The 19,612-nt window shown below is 61.6% G+C and overlaps 1 protein-coding gene across 1 annotated transcript; it reads left to right on the top strand.

Moving 5' to 3' along the window:
- The first annotated feature begins 5,719 nt into the window (after nucleotides 1-5,719).
- On the top strand, nucleotides 5,720-19,606 carry SEMA7A (semaphorin 7A (John Milton Hagen blood group)). Its single transcript, XM_004712034.2, has 15 exons — nucleotides 5,720-5,867; nucleotides 7,880-8,035; nucleotides 10,565-10,716; nucleotides 11,129-11,170; nucleotides 11,470-11,562; nucleotides 11,721-11,805; nucleotides 11,888-11,998; nucleotides 12,474-12,613; nucleotides 13,623-13,807; nucleotides 14,612-14,720; nucleotides 14,807-15,005; nucleotides 17,794-17,912; nucleotides 18,109-18,263; nucleotides 18,398-18,462; nucleotides 18,654-19,606. Exons 1-15 carry the CDS (start codon nucleotides 5,720-5,722, stop codon nucleotides 19,013-19,015), a joined length of 2,121 nt encoding a protein of 706 aa, XP_004712091.1. The 3' UTR covers nucleotides 19,016-19,606.
- The last annotated feature ends 6 nt before the right edge of the window (nucleotides 19,607-19,612 follow it).

Here is a 19,612-nt window from a genome sequence, read left to right as displayed (position 1 = left end):
CTCCTAGAACCAGAGGCTGGTTGGTTAGAACCGCTGACCTTGCAGTTAGCAGCCCAAACTCAACCCACTGTACTGCGCCACCAGGGCTCCTGGGAGCACAGCGTACTGTAAACCTAACTTTTGCAGGCAAAACCGAGCGTGACTATTTTCCTGCGATGCTTGCTTTATTGTGGTGCTCTGGAACAAAACCCCCAGTAGCTCTGAGGTCGGGCCATAAGTGTGGGCTGACTCCCCTGCAAGCAGGGCCTGGGAGAGTGGGTTGTCCGGAAGGGCAGGGGGTTGCAGGAGGTGGGTTGCCTGTGGGAGGGAGCTGTGCACGACAACCTGTCCCTCCAGTTTCATTGCTAGCTGGGGGAGATAGAGAAGGCCAGGAAGGGCCTGGGATGTGAGCCCATGCACATTCCCCCTCCCCACAGTGCTTCCACCTGCCCAGCTAGTTCTGCCCCCTCCCTCCCAATTCAACAACAGGATGTTTTTGTTGACTCCTTGGCCGCTGAGGAGCCAGTGGGGCCACTCCCCAGGGCAGGGGGTTGTTGTCACTTCCTCCAGGGAATGAGGTCACAGCTGGGGCTCCCTGAGCATCAGCATTTCCAGTGGAAATCCTTGCCCCCCAGGGACCTGGGTGTGCTCATCACCTTCAAGGTGAACTCCCCCAGCAGAACAGAAAGGGAGGGTGATTCCCCAGTGACAGGGGGGTTCCTATGCTGGGAGAGACACCTGATGACGTCACCAGGAGGTTCTCAAAGAGCTTGTGGGTCCTCAGCCCTGGCAGGAAAATCCTGAGAGCAGGTGCTGGTGGGGTGGGGCGGGGAGGGTACGGGGATGGCCTAAGGGTGACCCAGGTGTGTGTGTTGAGGGTGGGTGGGTGGAAGGGCAGGAAGCTTGGTGGTCTGGGTCCTGGTCCCAGCTCTGGCCTGGTTTACTGTAGGCGTTGGGCTAGTCCTTGCCTTCCTGACGCAGGAGGAGCCCTGCTAGGGGAAGGGGTTACAGATTGGGCTGCTAACTGTGAGGTCAGGTGTTCAACTCCATCTGGCAGTAGGTGCTTTTGTTTTGTTTCCTTCCTCAGTCTCCGGTTCCCTAAATGCCCAGAGAAGGATGGGGAGGGGCTACCTGGACTTTCCTGCCCTGTGGAGTATGGAAAGGGATGGGTAGAGGTTGTGTGACCCGTTTGACCTTAGCAGGGAAGTGGCCAGTGGGGAGCTCTGGGAACATCCTTGTGTTCCATCTTCTTCGACTGACTTCCCTTCTTTCTCCTTGGGCAGCAGCCCTGAGGGTAGCTTTCGGCCTCAAAGGGGACATCATCACTCCTCAGACACTTCCTGGAGCCAATCTTGGGTTGGCTCAGGGCTCGGTGCGGAGGCACAGGTACAGCCGTCTTCCTGTGGACCGGGGACAGGGGTAGACAGATCCAGACAATGGGATGTCTGAGGCAGTCACAGGGCATCTGGGGGGCGGGAGGGTGGGCCCTGGGAGGTAGCTCTCCAGTCTGCCAAGTCAGGGAGGGCTTCATGGAAGCGGAAGCGGTGACAAGCTGAGCTCACAGGAAGCATTGGAGCCCCTGGGAGCGGAGAGGGGCAGGGGGAGGAGGAACCCCTGGCATTCCCGGGGCCACACACCCCTCCTTGGAACCAGGGACAGAGAAGAGGGGAGTCCTGAGGGCCACCCTAAGCTGGGTGTTGAGTCAGTCTGGGCTTGAGGGCTCCGGGAAGATTTCTGGCTGAGGGGGGAAGCTGCAGCCTCTTGGGGTCTTCGATCCCCGGACCCTCCCAGGTGTCCTGGCCTGCATCTGGTCACCTTCCAGGGACAGAGAAAGAGAGCCCTGAGCTCCCCTGGACACCTCAGGAGCCAGACACAGCTGAGCATTACACTGGTGTGTGTGTGTGTGTGTGTGTGTGTGTGTGTGTGTGATGGTTCAGATGACCTGTTGTGAGAGATGGGGACTTGTGAGGATGATTGTAGGGGGGCTGGGGAATGACAGCGGGCCTTCTGCAGGTAGGAGGCCCTTACCCTCACTTCTGTCTCCTCCTGCCCTTCCGCTGTGAGGCTCCCCATGCGGGGGCCTGGGCAGCTGTCCTTCCCTATTAGCTCCCCCTTCCAGAAACCTTGGCCCACTGACTGGCAGGCTGGCACTTGGGAGAAGCAAGGAGAGCTGACCAGAGCTGAGGGCCAGGCTTCGCAGGGCTCCTGGGGTTCTGGGGGCGAGTCCAGTGACCTATAGAGGTGGTATCTGGAGTGGGGGGCCCTCAAACTGACCCCAGTGGCTTCCAGTGGACACCCTGCCCCCAGCCCCCACGCCCTCTTTTCACTTATTGCAGGACAGCCGCTGTGTCACAAGAGTCTGAGCACACTTCCTCTGCTCTGGCCAGCAGCTCTGAGCAGGGGCATTTCTTTTGATCTTGATTTGCGTTTTCTGGTAAGGGGAAGAAAGGGACTCTCTTCTCCTGCCCTGTTTTCAAAAAGGCCTGGGTTTCACTGGGGCCAGTCTCCCTCCTTGACCCTTGCAAGGTGGTCTGGCCCCAGGCGTGTGCTTCCTCAGAGAGCTGGGCAGGCTGGAGGGCGGCAGAGGGAGTAGGAGCCAGGCGAGTGAGGCCTGGAGAGCAGGGGCTTCCTCATTCCCCTCCAGTCCAGGCTGCAGAGACCCCTCCAGCCAGCCCGGCACTCATGCTGTTCCTCCCTCCGCCTGGGCCCAGGGCTCTCCCAGAAGTCCTTCTGCCCTCCACGTGCCTGTGCTGCCCATTCTATCCCAAACCCACAGTGGACAGAGCTGCCGCTTGCCCAGCGCCTGGCCCACCCCCCACCTCCTCACCCTCAGGTCATGCCAGTTCCTCCCACGTCCCTGCTCAGAGCCGTTGCCTGTCTGGCCCTCCCTCCCTGTACCCACAGCCTCCTCTTTCTCCTTTCTGTTGCGTGGAGGCCCATCAGTTCCGTAGGCCAGACTTATCGCACTTCCTCCCACGAACTTTCGTGGATGATGTAACAGCTCACACGCTGGGTGGGTGCAGGGCTGAGCACGTCACACGTACCCAAAGGGCACAGATCATCTGGGTCAACCACACATTGAGCAGACCACCCGAGGTCACCCAGTGAGGCAGGCAGAGCTTGACCAGGGCTGTGTCTTCCGCCCCGAGCCTCCCCAAGCTGTCTGCCTCCCTCTCCCGGCCCTGGCCCAGCCTGGGGGCTCCCTGAGCCCGGCTCATCCTGTTTGCTCCAGGAGTCGCCCTGACTGCACCTTTCACCTGAGCAGGCTTGACCATTGCATCTCATCAGGTCCTTTGCTTGGGGCAGTTGGGCAGGTCTGGAGGACAGGCTAATCTGGGTTTAACCATCACAGCCGCCTGGGATTAGACCGATCCTGCTGGGCTCCCCCGCCCCCACGCCCCACCCCCAGCTTGCAAGGAGGAGCCGGGCTCTGTGCCAGTCCCCCATCCCCTGGGCACCCCCCAAAAGGGAGGGCACCAGAGCCACCACCTCTTCTCTGTGGGGTCCGGAGAAGACCTGGGTTTGCCCTTGGGGAGAACTTGGGAGCCGGGAGGAGACCGCCTACCTAGAGTGTAGGAAGGGTGGGCACCTGGGGAGGAATGAAGGGGGACCTGCGGGCTGGCCTTATCAGGAGTGAGAACAGGGAAGACCGTGTGAAGTGACCTTGGGGCAGGAGAGGAACCGGCTAGAGCCAGGGGTGTGGGCTGAGCGGCCAGGAGGCCTGCTCTCTTCCTGCCATCTCCTGGGCCAGGTTCTGACCCGGCCTCGGGAAGAAGGCAGGCAGGCCCCCAGGGTGAACCCTGTGCCCGCCCATGGCCGCCCAGGAGCCCACTCTGAGATGTCCACGCTGGTGTGGGGCTGCTCCCCACCCCTCCCAGCTGAGCAGACCCCACTGGCTCCACCTTGGGGTGAGAGGAGGCCTGACCCCCTCCCCAGGGCCCCTGGGGAGATCCCACCAGCCAGTCTGATCTGGGAGAAGATGGGTGGCCTGTGGCGCGTGGGCACGGGTCCAAGGGAGGGCAGAGAGGTCCTGAAGCAGGGGTTTCTGGCTAGATCTTAAAGGACAGGTAAGGCCCACGTGCACAGAGAGACAGAGAAAGAGCAGCCTGGGCGAAGGAGAGGTGGGGGCGAGCCCTGGGAGGAACAGTGTGAGTGGTCCCCAGTGGCCAGGTTGAGGAGCTGGGTCTTGCTCCCCTGCCCGGGCAGGCCTTACTCTCGGGAGGCAGGCTGGGTGGTCAGTCCAGAAGGGCTCCTGGGCACACCCAGCCCTTCCCTGTGGTCGGCCCCAGGCGGGGGAGTGTTCTTAGGGGCAGGGATCTTGGGATTCTTATCTTCCCAGCTCAGTTCAGTACTCAGGCACCCCCCCAGCCCCCTGCATCCCCAGGCCCTGCCCACCTGGCCTGCAATCTCCCAGGGCAGCAGGGCAGAGGGCGGCCCCTGGTTGGTCCTAGTGGCCTCTGACTGGGCCCCAGTGCTCTCTGGACCTACGTTTCCTCACCTTATGGGAGGGAGCTGGCCTGGAAGCTTCTAAGGGTCCATCTGTGGGATGTACGGCTGTCCGTTCAGATGCTGCCTTCAAGCCGCCATCCCACCCACCACTTACCCAGGACCACGGGGCGCAATGTGCGGGCCTGCTGCCGGCCGCTGTCAAAGGGAGCGCCCCGGAGAGCCCACGGCCAGAGGCTTCAGGGAGAGGAGCCACCGAGTCAGGAGCTCTAAGAAGCCATGCTGAAAGCCTCCCAGTGCGTGTGTGCTGTGGAATTTTAGGGAGTTGTGGTCCATCCTCCCGCACCAGCATCTCTGATGCTCTAAGAATGTAGCCTTGATGGCCTGCCCCTGCCCGTCGGGGGTGCTGGCCGGCTGCCCTTGCCCTTGCCCCTGCCCTGGGCCAGCAGGATGAGACGAATACCTTCTGTTTCCTGACAGTCCTCCAGTTCTGTCTCCCGCCCTCCGCTGGGGGTGGTCCAGCCATCCTCTGGCCCCCGCCCAGGGCGGGCCCTGTCACCCTGCTCCTCCTCTCCTCCATGTTGAACATTTTGCGGTGATCTGGGAGCAAGTTCACAGAGCGCCCCCGTTCCGCACGCCACAGTGGATGCACATTTGGTTTCCTGGCCTTAGTTCATTGCAGCCCCTCCCCCTGCTCTTCTCCGCCAGCCCACCCTGGCTTCCTGAGGGAGCTGCTGGGTTGGAGAAGGGGCAGAAGGTGGACAAGACGTGATGGTGTTTCGTGCTTTGCTTCCTGCCTTCCCGGGCCTCCTCCCGGTCCCCCAGGGCCTGCTCCTCACCCTGCCCCTTCTCTCAAGCTTTGCCCCAGCCAGTCTCATGCAGCCAAGCCTCTGTGCCTTCAGACAAACGTGGCAACCCACTGCTGAGAGCACCCTGTTCTTAGTGGCTTGGCAGGGCCTCAGTGATGCAGTGGTTATGTGTTTGGGCTGCTAGCCGCAAGGTTAGCAGTTCAAAAGCACCAGCCGCTCCTCGGGAGAGAGACGGGGCTTTCTACGCCCGTAAAGAGCGCCGGTCTTGAAAACCCACAGGGACAGTTCTACCCTGCCCTCAGGGTCGCTCGGAGCCGGCATTGACCCCATGGCAGTGAGTTTGTTTTGGTCTGGTCTTTGGGGGTTGGTGGCTAGTGAGTGGGGACAGAGGAGGGTGGCGCTGCCTCCACTCCACCCTCCTCTGACATCCCTGGGGCACACAACCATCCAGCCCACAAACTCAATCCTGGTTTGTTCTGAGCATCATGGCCCTTGCCCCCGCCCCCACCCCAGGTCCACAGAGGAGGAAACGCAACTCCACAGGGCCCAGCATGTTCCTGGACACAGCCGGGCAGCCACCTGGCCGCCAGAAAGAACGGGAGGCGGCTGCCTTCCCGCCCACGACCGCCCTTGGTGGGTGGGAGGGTATCCCACTCCAGCCCCGTGGGCTGTACCCATGGCTCATTATTCGGGGCAGCCCTCTCCGACCTCCAAGAGCCTGGTGCCCGGCCACCTGCCCAGCACACAAGCCCTGCTCGTGCCAGGCTGCTGGCTGGAGCCCAGCCCTGCTGAGTCGCCAGGATCGCAGCCCACAGTCAGAGCCCATCTTAGCGCTGGCCGGAGCCACACTGGCCGCTCTGGTAGGAGGAGTGACTTCTCATTCCCTGCCCCCTGGCCACACCGAGAGACAGAATCGATCAAACATTTCTTCCTTTGCCCTCCCTCACCTCTTCCCTCAGAAAGGCCTCCCTCCCCACCCTAACACACCCTTTCAAGGCCCAAGGAGTTTAGGGGCTGCAGCTGGAAAGTGGATGGGGGAGTGAGACCCCTCGGGTATCAGATTTGTGCCCTAGGGAAAGGTCAGCCAGGGGTAGGAAGGTGGGGGCCTGCAGCTCGTCATCTAACTAGAGGGCAATTGGGAAGTCTAGGATGCCAGGGGGGCCTTGGAAGGATGGGGTCAGGCGATGGGTACCGGAGATCCTGGGTCCTGGCCTGGCCCTGTGCCTGCCTTTCTTGGGCCAGTGGCCTGGCCTCTCTGTCCACAGAGCTGCTTCCTTCCACCTTGACCCGTGGGTGTGAAAGCCATGGGAGAAATCTGGGCCCCACGAGGGCCTCTCCCCTTTGCGAGACCCAGCCAGGCATGTGGTGGGGCAAGTGTTTGTGTGAGGTGGGTGGGGCTGAGCTGCAGGGGTGTGCCCCACACATGTTTGTGCCCCAGCCTAAGGCTGATGAATGTGGCCCCTTGCCTGCATCCTCCTAGCTGCCTGAATCAAGCATTCCCTGGTAGGATGCCCACATTCTTCCCATCCCAAATCCCCGACGCCCACTCTCAAAGGGCTCCTAGAGGGCAGCACTCATTGGGCCCTAGGTCAGTGGGCCAGGGTGGAAGGCCAGGCCCAGGGCCCAGCCCTTGTGCTGCCTTGCAAGCAATGGTGCGCTCCCCCATTCCAGCCCTGAACTTTGAGGACCCTCCTCTTTCAAGGTGACTGGGGCTGCTGGGCAGCAGGGGCGGTGTCCAGAGGGAGCCAGGGGAGGGCTGACATCACCAGCAGGCCTGCTTTAGAAACGCGTCCCTTACCGAAGTCCAGACTGGCCCGGTCAGTTGGCTGGTGGGACAATGTGGGGGCCGCCGAGGGCCAGGAGGGGAATCTGGCCTGCCTCTTCCTAGCAGGCCCAGAACCCACAGACACCTCCGCTGGGGCTGTGTCTGGGGAAACTGCCGTCCACAACCAGCCAGCCCTGGCAGGTCCTGCGCTGGGAGGAGGATGGGGAGCCAGGGTCTCTCTTGGTCCAGAAAGGGTGGGATTGGCTCTAGCTCACACAGAGGTGGCGATAGGTTGACCTGGCCCTGGCCCACCGCTGGGGCCTTGTGCACCTCTAGCCCCCACCTCTGCCTGAACCCCTGGTTATTCTGGGAGCTTTTAGCTACCACTTAGTCAGCCACTAATGCGTCAGGCCGGGGAGTGAGGGGGGAGACCCGGTGCCAGACGGTGCTCCTTTTAGACACGAAGCATGGGAAGCTGGTCAGGCAGGCAGGGGCGGGGCGGGGTGGGGGTGGGGGGGACACCGGAGAAGGGGTAGCTGGTCCGGTTCCAACCCCAGCCAGGCTGGAGGGGGCAGGCAGCACAGAGCCTGGCCACCACCGGGAGGTGGGGGGAACCTTAGCCCATCTTTCCGCATCCTGACCTGCAGCGGCAGCCTCTGCCCTGTGTGCCCCGCCTCTGCTCAGGCCGTGCCCGCCTGGCATCCTCTCCCTCCTTGCTCCTGGCCATCTAACTTTTATCCTCTGTCCTTCCCAGCCCCGGCTGCTTCTGCTGCAGCCCTGAGATGTGACACTCCCTCTCTTGCCTGGGGGTGGCCCCGGGCCTGGACTGCCTCGAAGGTTATCTATCCTCACCTCTGTGTCCGCGCCCCCCCCCCCCCAGCCCCCGGAGGCCCCCCCCCCTTCCGGGTGCATGCAGGTCTGAGTGAGCTGGATCTGGGCTGGATGGCCTGGTACTGCCTTCACTTCCAGGCAGCCCTCCTTCTCCCGCACCCCCAGCCCCGCTCCAAGGACCTGCAGGAACAAAGCAACCTTTCATGTATTCATCAGGCTGCTGCCCGACACTTTCTGGGCATAATCGGGCCTTTTGAGGGCCTCGGGCAGTGCGGGAAGCAAGCAGGGCTGGGGTGGACAGTGGGCCAAGACCTTGTCCTGGGCTGAGCTGGTGCCGTCTCCCTGCCTCCCCCCTCCCCCCCACTGCTCCCCATCATCAGACCCGGAGGGAGGAGGCGAGCTGGGGTCACAGGAGGCGAAGTCCAATCCTGGGCTCTTGTTTGCTCTTCTGCAAAATGGAGCCAGCAGTTCCTGTCACCCGTCACCCCCACCCCACCCCGAGGTCGCAGCCGGGATTGAGGGGCAACCCGGGCTCAGGCTCAGGTTGTGGATGTATGCGGCGCTCCCCCGGCCCCTCCCTTTGTGTGCAGACCTGTGGGGCGTGGTCCCAAGACCATTTGGCTGTCCTCACAGACTGGATGCCAGGACCAGGTGTCCTCTCAGGACTTTGCTGTCTGTCTCCCAGGCCAGGACAGGCCTCCTCATTCAGACTGGCTCCCCAGGTGGAGCCTCCTCCCTCTGACGGCCTTGCACCCACGTTGACCTGTGAATCTGAGGCCCCCCTCCCACTTGTCTCTCGGGCATTTCTTCCTGGCGGGCTGAGCTGGTGTGTGGGGAGGGAGGGGAATGACCGCAGACTGTCTGCATCCCAGGCTAGGGGAGGGGGGAGCCTTGGGAGCTGAGTCAGGAGAGCGGGGGCTGTGGACTGGACCGCTGACCCCAGCACTCTCTCCTTTGCCCCCCTCTGGGAAGGGAGGGCAGGGTGGTGGCTAGGGCCTGCATTCTGAGCAGGCTAGCATTTCCAGCACTGAGCTGGGACCACCTGGGTTGGAAAGGGTAGAGCTGGGGCTACTCAGAGCCCCCCAGAGCTCCAGGCCAGCCAGTGAGCTCAGCATGTCTCTCCTCCGCAAAGTGCTGGCCTGAGAACTGATACCCCGTCGGGATATCGGGATAGGCCCGTGACGTTCCCTGCCTCCCAATGTGACCTTGGCTGAATACTGCACACACACACACCCCTAGGTTGGGGGTGATGGAATGGGCAGAGGGCTCAGTTTCCTCCTTTGTACCCTGAGCCACCTGCACCCAGGTGACAGATGAAAATATCAATCTTCTGCTTCTCAGGGTGTCTGCTGTCTGTTGCATGGGGAAAGGAGCGGAGGTGTGGCCCCCAGGTGCAGGCTAGCTGCCCCTTACCCCCTGTTGAATGCCAGGCCCTTAGGGATGGTGTCAAGCGGCAGTAAGAGCGATTGGGGCAGGCTCGAGGAAGCGAAGAGTGGCGCGTCCTTTTCTGCCTGGCCTGTGGAGAGTGTCCGCACAGGAGCCGGCCATCCCAGAGCTCGCTGCAGCTGCAAACCCTGCGGTCAGCTGAGTTCCGGGATGCGGCCCCAGGCTGGCCAGAGGGGGGAGGGGGCTGGTCCCCGGCTGATTGCTGAGGGTACAGCCACAGGCCACCCCTTCCCTGTAATTGAGTCCTGTGGCCAGGACAACTGGCCGCAGCCAGTTTCCTTTGGGGGCAAGATTGTCCCAGTCAACCTTTCTGCTGAACGGTCCAGGCTGTGCTCTGTGACAGGCCTGTGCCCCAGGGCTGCTGGGAGGCAGTGTCCGTCCAGTGGATCTTCCTCCCTGGGTCGGGCGGAGAGAACAGGCTCTGGTTTTAGGTGGCCCTGGGCTGGCCGCTGGCCCTCTCCTGAGCTCTGCGTTTCCAGCTGTGAAATGGCAGGGGCGAGGGGGGGGCGCTGTGGGAGAGGGCATTCCGTCCCAAACTCTGAATCCGTGGTCACTCAAAGTTGAGGGGTCAGCTTGGAGGGGCCAAGGGGGTGGCTTCCTGCAGGAGGGGACTGGTTGCCAGGCAAAATCAGTGTCAGGAGCCTGGGCTTCATAAGGTGGGTGCTCAGAGTGCAGTCCCCCCACCCCCACCCACCCCCACCGCTGCAGCAGTGGCTGCCTGTCCTGGGGCAGCTGAGACCCCCCGGCAGAGCTGACGGGCCTCTCCTGCCAGAGCCCAGCCCCTCAGGAGCAACAGAGGGAGGGTCTGTTCTCCCCACCTGTGGCCACCAAGTCCACTCTGATTATTGGAGCCCCCGTGTGTCAGGGAAGCCCTGCCTTCCACCAGGGTATCTCACCAGAGGCTGGTCTCTCCGAAGTAGCTCTGCAAGCCTCTCGGTGGATTTGAACCTGGGCCATTCGTTAGTCCGCACTGAATCTGCTGGGCACCGCCCCGGGGCCCCTGGTCTCCTCCAAGGCCCTAATCCTGCCCCAATTCTGGTCACCGGTGCAGTCACATCCTGGGGCCCATGCCTCTGGGGTGAGGGCAGCTCACTATGGGGCCACACCAGGGTCCCTTATGGGACTACTTCTGAATCCTGATGCCCCAGCAGCCTGGCCCCTTCTCTGAGGCCCGCCCAGCGCCCTGAACTCCAAGCATCGGCTGGTGGGGGTGGGTTGGCTGCTGTGCCTGGGGGCTCCAGGACCTCTCCCTCCCGCCTCACTGCTTCTCTGCTTGCCGCCCATACAGGCCGAGGAGGCCAGGACCGAGTGGACTTTGGCCAGCTGGAGCCACACACGGTGCTCTTCCATGAGCCGGGCAGCTCCTCCGTGTGGGTGGGTGGCCGAGGCAAGGTGTACATCCTTGATTTCAACGAAGGCAAGAATGCCTCCCGGCGCATGGTGAGCCCCCTCTGCTGGGCTAGAGACGCCCGGGGGGGTCGGGAGGGGGCGTTGGCATCTCTTCTTGAACCTGTTCACTCCCTCCTTGTCCCATGAACCCTTGGGAGGGGATCCCCAAGACCTCCAGATTGGAGGGCTGGCCAGGGGTGGATGGAGGTAGGCAGCCCTGATGGGGGAGCTCAGGTAGGAAGCCGGTCCCACCACCCTCGGACCCTAGTCTTCTGAGACCTGGAGATTGGCTGTCGGACTGAGGGGCTGCATGATGTGGGGTGTTGACGCCAGTCTGCCCTCAGAGCCCTGAGCTTTCAGCTGTACCGTGAGGCTGTTGGGGGCTTGTCCTGGGTGTTCTTGAGAAGCACGAGGGTGGGCCTCTGGCCCTTGGCAGAGTGGACTAATGCCTCCTCTTCCCCAGGTGAACATAGACCCCACCAAGGGCGCTTGTCAGGGCAAGCAGGTGAGTGGGGGAGGGGTGGTGGTGGGGAGGCAGACCCTTGGGAAAGGGGGAGGAGACGCAAACTAAAGGGGGAGGCAGGGCCTGGTCCGAGAGGAGACACCTGGTTTTTCTCTGGAGGTGTCTGTGTCCCCCTCTCTGTTCTTGGGGGGCTGTAACCAGCTGTACTTCGTCTGGCCTCCCCTGGAAGCTGCTACCTGTGCTTCAGCTCCTCGGAGTCTCCTTCCGGCACCCTCCCGAGCCCGTGCCCTGGAGCTGGGCCTGTCAAAGCCTTCAGCCGACTCACTCCCCCCTCCCGGCAGGACTGTGAGAACTACATCACCCTCCTGGAGAGGCAGGCCCATGGCCTGCTGGTCTGCGGCACCAACGCTCGGCGCCCCAGCTGCTGGCGCCTGGTGAGACCGCCCTTCCCCGGGATTCCCTCCGACGTGTACACCCGTGCACACACACGCCCTGGTGGGAAGGAGGTGGGGGTCACTCTGGACTGCCCCCCCCCGCCCCCGCCTCCCCGCTGTAGGGACCCTGGCTAACCCCTGCACCTGGTGAATGACAGGTGAATGACAGTGTGGAGCCCCTTGGCGAGAAGAGGGGCTATGCGCCCTTCAGCCCGGAAGAGAGCTCCTTGGTCCTATTTGACGGTAGGGCTACATCTGGGGCGCAGGTCGGGGAGTGGGGCTTCCCGGAGCGGCCCCCTCAGCCGACCCCTCTCGCTGCACACAGGGAAGGAGGTCTACTCCACCATCCGGAAGCAGGAATACAACGGCAAGATCCCCCGGTTCCGCCGCATCGAGGGCGAGAACGAGCTGTACACCAGCGACACCGTCATGCAGAGTGAGGGGCTGGCTGGGCTGTGGGGGGCCATGCCCCGCTCTCCCCGGGAGGGCAGCCGGGAGTGTGAGGGAGAGCCCGTGCGGGCCTGACCCCTGGCATCAGGTTGGCAGGGGAGCAGAACAGCAGAAGCAGAAGGAACAAACAGAGGGAGCCCCGGACCAGCGCAGGGTCCCTGGAGCTGAAGTCCGTCCCAATGCTGAGCTCATGCAGGCAGCCCTGCCCCGCCCTCCTCATTAGGGCACCGCCAATTAGGCAGATGTGACATAGGGGCCACCAGGGGCCTCCTCCAAGTCCCTAGCCATGAAGTCATTGCTCCCTGGCCGGTGACATCTTTGTGGGGAGAGGAGGACAGACAGGCGTGGGGCGGAGGGTGGCCCCTGGGTCGTGGGGCCTGAGGCCCTGAGTTTGATTTGCTTGGGTGCATGCAGTGTGGGGTCCTCCCAGCCTCACCCCCACCTTCCGGTGACTCTGGCAGACCCGCAGTTCATCAAGGCCACCATCGTCCACCAGGACCAGGCCTACAATGACAAGATCTACTACTTCTTCCGGGAGGACAATCCTGACAAGAACCCCGAGGCCCCGCTCAACGTGTCCCGAGTGGCCCAGCTGTGTAAGGTCTGTGGGGGGGGCGGAGGGGGTGTGCTGGGGGGGTGCCCCATGTGCGGGCAGATGGGCGCATCGGTGCGAGACGGGGGGAGGGAGGGCGCCACTGCATGTGTAGGAGCAGCTGCAGATGTGCACGTGTGGGGCCAGTGGGCGTACACGTGTGTGCGTCTGGTCAGGTCTGTGTGCTGGTGTGGTGGTGTGTGCAGCAGGATGCAAGCGTGTGAAGGGGTATGCGTCGATCTGGGCTGACTAGAGAGACAAATCTGGAGATGTTCGGATGTGTATAGGAATGAGCTTTTTTTTTGTTTTTTGGAATGAGCTTTATATACAAGAGCAAGTGAAACCTCCCAGCCCAGTCCAGATCAAGTCCATAAGTCTGATATTAGCCCATATGTCCGATACCAATCTGTAAAGTCCTCTTCAGACTGACGAAACTCATGCAATGACGCCGAATACGGAAAGATTACAGACCAGTGGGTGGAAAGTCTTGTGGATCCAGTGGCGGTAGAAGCATCTCAGCACTTGCAGGGGTCTCCACGAGGTTTCTTCTGTTCCAGGACTCTAGCGTAGCTCCATGTGTCTTGTCTGCAGGAATGTATCACAGGGAGTGAGTATGTATCTTACAGGCAGCTATTTATCTCCTTAGCACCTCCAAATGAGGTCATCAAACTGTGATCTGATTGACAGGCTAGACTCCACCCCTTCACTCTTAAGTCTCAAATTGACAACAGATTATGTAACTACCACAGGGTATTTGCATGTGTGTGCACTTCGCTAGTGGGATGTGCTGGAATGTGCCATTCCGGGTCACCTGCGTGAGAGGACCTGCACCCACTTGGCAGGGACTAGTGCCCTCCCCTGCAGAGTCACCATCACTGGGCCTGAGCCCCGGGTCAGGCAGGCCCGTAGGTCCCAGCACCACTGTGGCTCTGCCCTCTCTATACCCGGGGTGCTGGCAGCAGGTGCCTCGGGTCTTGGGCAGCCCAGGAAGTGCTGAGGGACCCCTCTTCCTTCCCAGGGGGACCAGGGCGGTGAGAGCTCCCTGTCTGTCTCCAAGTGGAACACGTTCCTGAAGGCCATGCTGGTCTGCAGTGACGCCTCCAGCAACAAGAACTTCAACAGGCTGCAGGATGTTTTCCTGCTCCCCGACCCCAGTGGCCGGTGGGCGGACACCAGGGTCTACGGCGTCTTCTCCAACCCCTGGTGAGTGGTCCTCTTCCCTGCACCTGTTATGTGTCCCGTTGGGACCCTGCTGAGAGGAGCTGGTGTGGCGTGGCCGGGAACACGGGGGCCCGGGGCCCAGGGCGGATCGTGGTTCTGGGGATTCAATGCAGACTGGGGCCGGTGCGCAGCGAGTGTGTGAGGTTGTGCTGTGGGTCTGTACAACAGGGGTGCGCAGCTGTGTCCGAGAGTCCCGCCACCCGTGTGTGCTCAGAGCGGTGGAGGCCGCTGGGTGCTAGGTGTGATCACACCTGCTCAGGCATGGCTGCCGCGCCTGGTACTTCACACTTCTTAATCACTCTCATTGATTGGAAACAAGGCAGGCAGATGTGTTGGGTGTGTGGGGAGGAGGTGGGCCACCCGGTAGGGAAACCACCAGCTGGGTGGGTCCTGTGTGAGTGAACCTATGAGGCTGAGAGGGGCTGGGGGTCCGGAGGTTGGAGACTCACCCGGCAGGGGTGCCCTAGGCGGCCTCTGAACTCGGTGACCCTGGGCCAGCATGCCAGGCTGCAGTTTTAGATGCCAGCAGAAAGAAATGAGGTTGCGTTGCCGGCAGGCAGTCTCTTCCCCCCTCCCTCCCTCTTTGCTTATCCTTCTTGGGCGTTTCTTGGGCACCTGCTCTCTGCCTGGCACAGGCCCTGCAGGTACTTCTTTTCTCGTGGGGCTGGTGAGCCTGGAGCTTGGCTGGAGGCCGAGGCTGGGCTTGGCCTGGCGCCAGGCTAGCCTGGGTGAGCGGAGATGACTGGCGCGGGGGCCCTGCCCTGAGGCGGTCTCTGTGTCTCCCAGGAACTACTCGGCCGTCTGTGTGTATTCGCTGGGTGACATCGACAGAGTCTTCCGCACCTCCGCGCTCAAGGACTACCACCTGAACCTTCCAAACCCTCGGCCGGGCAAGGTGAGCCGGGGACCGCTGTGCCCAGGTCCCAGGCCTGCACCCCCCTCCCTCCACCTCCCACTGACCTGACCCCTCTCCTTGCTCAGTGCCTCCCAGACCACCAGCCGATCCCCACGGAGACCTTCCAGGTGGCTGACAGCCACCCTGAGGTGGCGCAGCGAGTAGAGCCCATGAGCCCCCAGAAGATGCCACTGTTCCACTCCAAGTACCACTACCAGAAAGTGGTCGTGCACCGCATGCAGGCCAGCCACGGGGAGACCTTCCGAGTGCTCTACCTGACCACAGGTGAGGCGCTGCCCCCCGCCACGCCCAGAATGCAGGAGCCTCATGCAGGAGGGAAGACTTGGGTGATGAGGAGCTGTCAGGGCTGAGTGTGGATGCCTGGGTGAGCCAGGCAGGAAGGGCTTCCTGCAGGAGGTGGGGGCAGAGGTCAAAGGGGAAGGCATTCTAGGATGGGAGAGGAGCTGGCCCAGGAGGCAGAGGCAGACGGGCGGCCAGTCTAAGCGGAGCCTGGTGCTGCAGCTTAGCCCGGATGTCAGGAGGAAGAACTGTGGACAGGTAGAGGCAAGGAGCCTCACCAGTCGCCCCACAGGCCTGTGCTGGGAAGAGAGGAATTCAGGCCCTCTTTGGAATCAGGCAGGTGACAGAAGGAAGCCTTTGCCTTAGTGGCCTGAGGAGGGACTTCCAGAAAGCAGTCTTTGCAGAGGGCCGGGGTGTGCTTCCAGGAAGATTCTTTTCTTTTTTTTTTATTTTTATTTTTTATTTTTAAACATTTTATTAGGGGCTCATACAACTGTTATCCTAATCCATACACACATCAATTGTGTAACGCGTATTTGTACATCATTTCTCAAAACATTTTCTCTCCATTTTTTTTTTTTTCCTTTTTATTTTTATTTATTTATTTATTTATTTTACCATTTGGAAGATTCTTTTCTTGGGGAGCCGGGGTCTTGAGGGTGCAATACCCAGGAGGTAGTCCTGTGGTCCAGAACCACATTGAGCTGGTGTGCAGCCGCTTCCTGGTCCCCCAAAGCCAAACCAAACTCACTGCATTCATTCGAGTCGATGCCGACTCACAGCGACCCCATAGGACAGGGTAGAACTGCCCCTGTGGGTTTCTGAGATGGTAGCTCTTTATGGGAGTAGAAAGCCCCATCGTTCTCCCTAGGAGCGGTTGGTGATTTGGAACTGCTGACCTTGCAGTTAGCAGCCCAGTGTGTAACCACCACGCCATAGGCTTCCAGCTCCAGGGGCGGCCCAAGGGGAGCTCAGGAGTGGGTGTTGGACACCCGTGCTGCAGGGCCTAGAGGTCCTCCTTCAGTCGGGACCCTCCAGAAGTGCAGAGACTCTTCTGGGAGCTCAGGGACTCTGGGCCCACAAGTGCATGGCCTCCATTGTTGGGGCTCTTCCGTGGGACTTCCTTCTGCTTGGCCTTGGTGGTCACCCTAGCAGCCAGAGCCTCCCCACCCTAATTTGGCTCCTGGAAGCCTGGGGGAGAGGCTTTTCCCACGGAGCAGAGCCTGGGCCCCTGGTCCAGAGACCCCACCTCGCCCCCAGGATGGCAGGCCTAGCTGCTTTGATCAACTGGGGGTGTGTGTGCTGTGGGCCAGTGGGAAGCACAGGGCGGGGAGGCTGGCCTTGGCAGAGGGAGCACCCCCCCTGCAGAGCTAGGAGGAAGTGCACCTGCTTGAAGAAGGTAGTTCTCTTCGGTCACCCTGAGGGCCACTTGAGAAGACACATTTTGGAGCCCGCAGCAGGAAGGATTGGGGTCAGATAAAAAAAATAGAACTTTCTGAGTCCTCTGTGGAGAACGGGGAGTCTCTCGCTCTCTCTCTCATCACTGGGAGAAGCTATTGGCTCAGTTCCTGAGGGTTTTGACAAGGAGAGCGTTATCAGGGCTGTGTAAGAAAGAAGGAAGGAAGGAAGCAGAGGGCTGTCTGTGTGTGTGTGTTTGTGTGACCGGGGTCGGGGCTGGGGCAGGGAAGAGGCTTGTCAGCGGAGACCCATCTGGCCCCATCCCGAGCCTGCAGATGGGACCGTAGATACAGCAGAGACTTCCCAGCCAGGTGATCATCTGACCGTGCTTTTTTGGGGCAAGTGTTGCCTTGGGAGCTTGGGAGGGAGGGAGAGAGGCTATTCTAGAAACTGGGACAGAGGGTGTGAAGGGAGATTAGAAAGACCCAGGGGTCAAGATGCCCATTAGTTCCTGAAGAGCCCCTGGGAGGCCGGCAGGTAGCCCGGCTGCATGAGCTTGGACAGGTCACTTCCCCGCTAGAGCTTAGCCAGATGGAATGTCAGGCCCCTTCGAGAGCTACGGTTTTATACAAGTGGAGCCGCCCCATGACTAAAGGTGCCCCTGTGGGGCCACCAGGGCTTTGGTGGGAGTGCTGGTGGTATCAGGGTCAAGTCTGCACCGTGTCAGGTTGTGACAAATGGGCCGTGCTTATGTAAGACGTTTGCACTGGGCACTCGGGATGGAGGGGATATGAAGCCTGCTATCTTTACAACCGTTCTGTACATCTGAAATGATTCCAAACCTTCAAAGCTTATTTAAAGAAGGTGTGTCCCTGAAGAAGCCTCGGTGACTGGGTCTGGGGGCTGGCAGAAGCCTCGGGTGGCCTTCTCGCAGTCTGGGTTCCAGCTTGGCCTGTGCCTGTCACCAGTGCATGACCAGAGCAAGTGGCTTTGCCCTTCTGACCCTCATTGTCTTCCTTGCAAGGTGCAGGCGATAGCACCGGCCCCATAGGGTTGTGGCCGGCCCTGTGCACCGGGTCCATGGGGCTCCTGGTTCAGCTCTTACCCTCCAGCTTCCGTGTGAACCCGAGATGCCTGGGATGACCGCCCACCCTGGTCCAGCCTTGGAGACTCCCCCACCTGCCCTGGGGCTCCCACTTTCTTCCCCAGGCATGCCGGCCCTTCCCACTCCCATGTCACCTTCCGCATGAGCCTGAGGCATCCCACACCCAACGCGTCTCTCCCCGTGACCTTACTGGACCGGGCAGCCTTTCCAGGGAGCTGTCTGGGCTCTGGGGGGCCCCCACCCTAACCCTCCCTGTGCCGTCTGCCCCAGACAGGGGCACCATCCACAAGGTGGTGGAATCGGAGCGGAGCCCGGCCTTCAACATCATGGAAATCCAGCCCTTCCGCCGCACTGCGGCTATCCAGGCCTTGACCCTGGACTCTCGGCGGGTGAGCCTCCCCACCCCTGCCCCCCGCTGGGCCAACTGAAGGCCAGGCCCCTTGGCATGTAACTTAGTATTCTCAGAGGAGCCTGGGGCCCCCAGGGTCTCCCAAGCAAATGGGCCTTATGGACTGGGACTTAGAACTTTGTGTCAGAGGAGGGCCCCCCCCCCCAGCCTGGCCCTGAGTCCTCTTTTCCTTCCAGTGGAAGCTGTATGTCAGCTCCCAGTGGGAGGTCAGCCAGGTGCCCCTGGACCTGTGTGAATTCTACGTCGGGGGCTGCCACGGCTGTCTCATGGCCCGAGACCCCTACTGCGGCTGGTCGCAGGGTGGCTGCTCTTCCATCCACAGTGCCCAGAGGTATGCCAGCCAGACCCCTGGCCCCCGGAGAAGGCAGACAAGGGAAGGGGAGGGGGCCATTCAGGTGGGGCGGGGAGGGGCGGGAGGGCCGGGCGGCAGCGTCCTGTCTGCTCCATGTCCCTGTCTGACTGCAGGTTCTCCATGCTGCAGTCCGTTAACCTCACTGAGCCACACAAAGAGTGCCCCAACCCAAAGCCAGGTACTGCGTCTGGCCCTGCCCAGGGCCCTGCTGCCCCGTTGGAGGGATGGAGGGAGAGTGGGTGGGTGGGTGGGGGGGGCTTGCCCTGGATCCCCCGTTGGGGTGGGAGCCGATTCTGGGAGGGGGCGGCTGAGGGAAAGCAGAGAAGAGAACAGATGCCCTGACAACTCCCCTCCCCATCCTCGCCCCAGACAAGGCCCCAGTGCAGAAGGTCTCTCTGGCCCGGAACTCACGCTACTACCTGAGCTGCCCCATGGAGTCCCGCCATGCCACTTACTCGTGGCGCCACAACAAGACGGTGGAGCAGAGCTGTGAGCCCGGCCACCCGAGCCCCAGCTGCATCCTGTTCATCGAGAACTTCACATCCAGGCAGCACGGCCACTACCTCTGCGAGGCCCAGGAGGGCTCCTACTTCCTGGAGACCCAGCACTGGGAGCTGCTGCCCAGCGAGGGTTCCACAGCCGAGCACCTGAAGGGCCACACTGGCACCCTGGCCGTCTCCTTCTGGCTGGGGGTCCTGCCCACCCTTGCCCTCGGCTTGCTGGTCCACTAGGGTCTCCTGGACCAGGCTGCTCCGGGAATCTCTCACTCGCAGAGTCGGCCAGCCCTCCCGGGCTCCTCGCGCCTGCCTCTCCCAGGGGACCGCAGGCCCCATGAGGTCCTGGGCCTGGAGCTGGCCAGCCGCGGGCGGCTGCTGGGCCTCAGTGCTGCGGGAGGTGGTGGGGTCAGAGCATGAACGCGCCCCTGTGGAGCTGGGCTGAGGCCTTGTCCCCTGGAGAATGTGTGTCAGACTTGACTGAAAGAGCAATACTGAGCCTGAGATCCTGTGGCCAGAGATGGGGGGGTCCGGGTAAAAAAGGGCTCTGGGACCCTCATCTCTGGACATGGGGGCTGAGGTTTGAGTCTTTCTGGACTCTCTGTATCACGCCCAAATTGTGCCCCCCTGTCCCCGAATGACTGGGGGTAGCTGAAGGCCCAGGGCTGCCTCTGCTAGCCCTGGGGACAGGCCTGGTGTGGGGCCAGCTCTGGGTCCCCTGGGTCAGCCTTGCATGTTTATTGAAGGATGTTTGCTTTCCGGACAGAAGGACGGAAAAGGCTCTATTTTTATGTTAGGCTTATTTCATGTGTAGCATCTGTATGAAAAATACCA

This window comes from Echinops telfairi, unplaced genomic scaffold (genome assembly GCF_000313985.2).
Source record: "Echinops telfairi isolate 266 unplaced genomic scaffold, ASM31398v2 ScPeMD7_7475;HRSCAF=8513, whole genome shotgun sequence".
Classification (NCBI taxonomy): Eukaryota; Metazoa; Chordata; class Mammalia; order Afrosoricida; family Tenrecidae; genus Echinops; species Echinops telfairi.
Note: the sequence above shows the minus strand (reverse complement) of the source record. Positions and strands in the feature narration are given on the sequence as shown.

Excerpts from the sequence above, each read along its gene's own strand:
- SEMA7A (XM_004712034.2), top strand. The coding sequence starts at position 5,720 with ATGGCCCTTGCCCCCGCCCCCACCCCAGGTCCACAGAGGAGGAAACGC. Across the intron at positions 11,999-12,473 it reads CAGCGACACCGTCATGCAGA|ACCCGCAGTTCATCAAGGCC; the intron begins GTGAGGGGCTGG and ends TGACTCTGGCAG. Across the intron at positions 14,721-14,806 it reads CAAACCCTCGGCCGGGCAAG|TGCCTCCCAGACCACCAGCC; the intron begins GTGAGCCGGGGA and ends CTCCTTGCTCAG.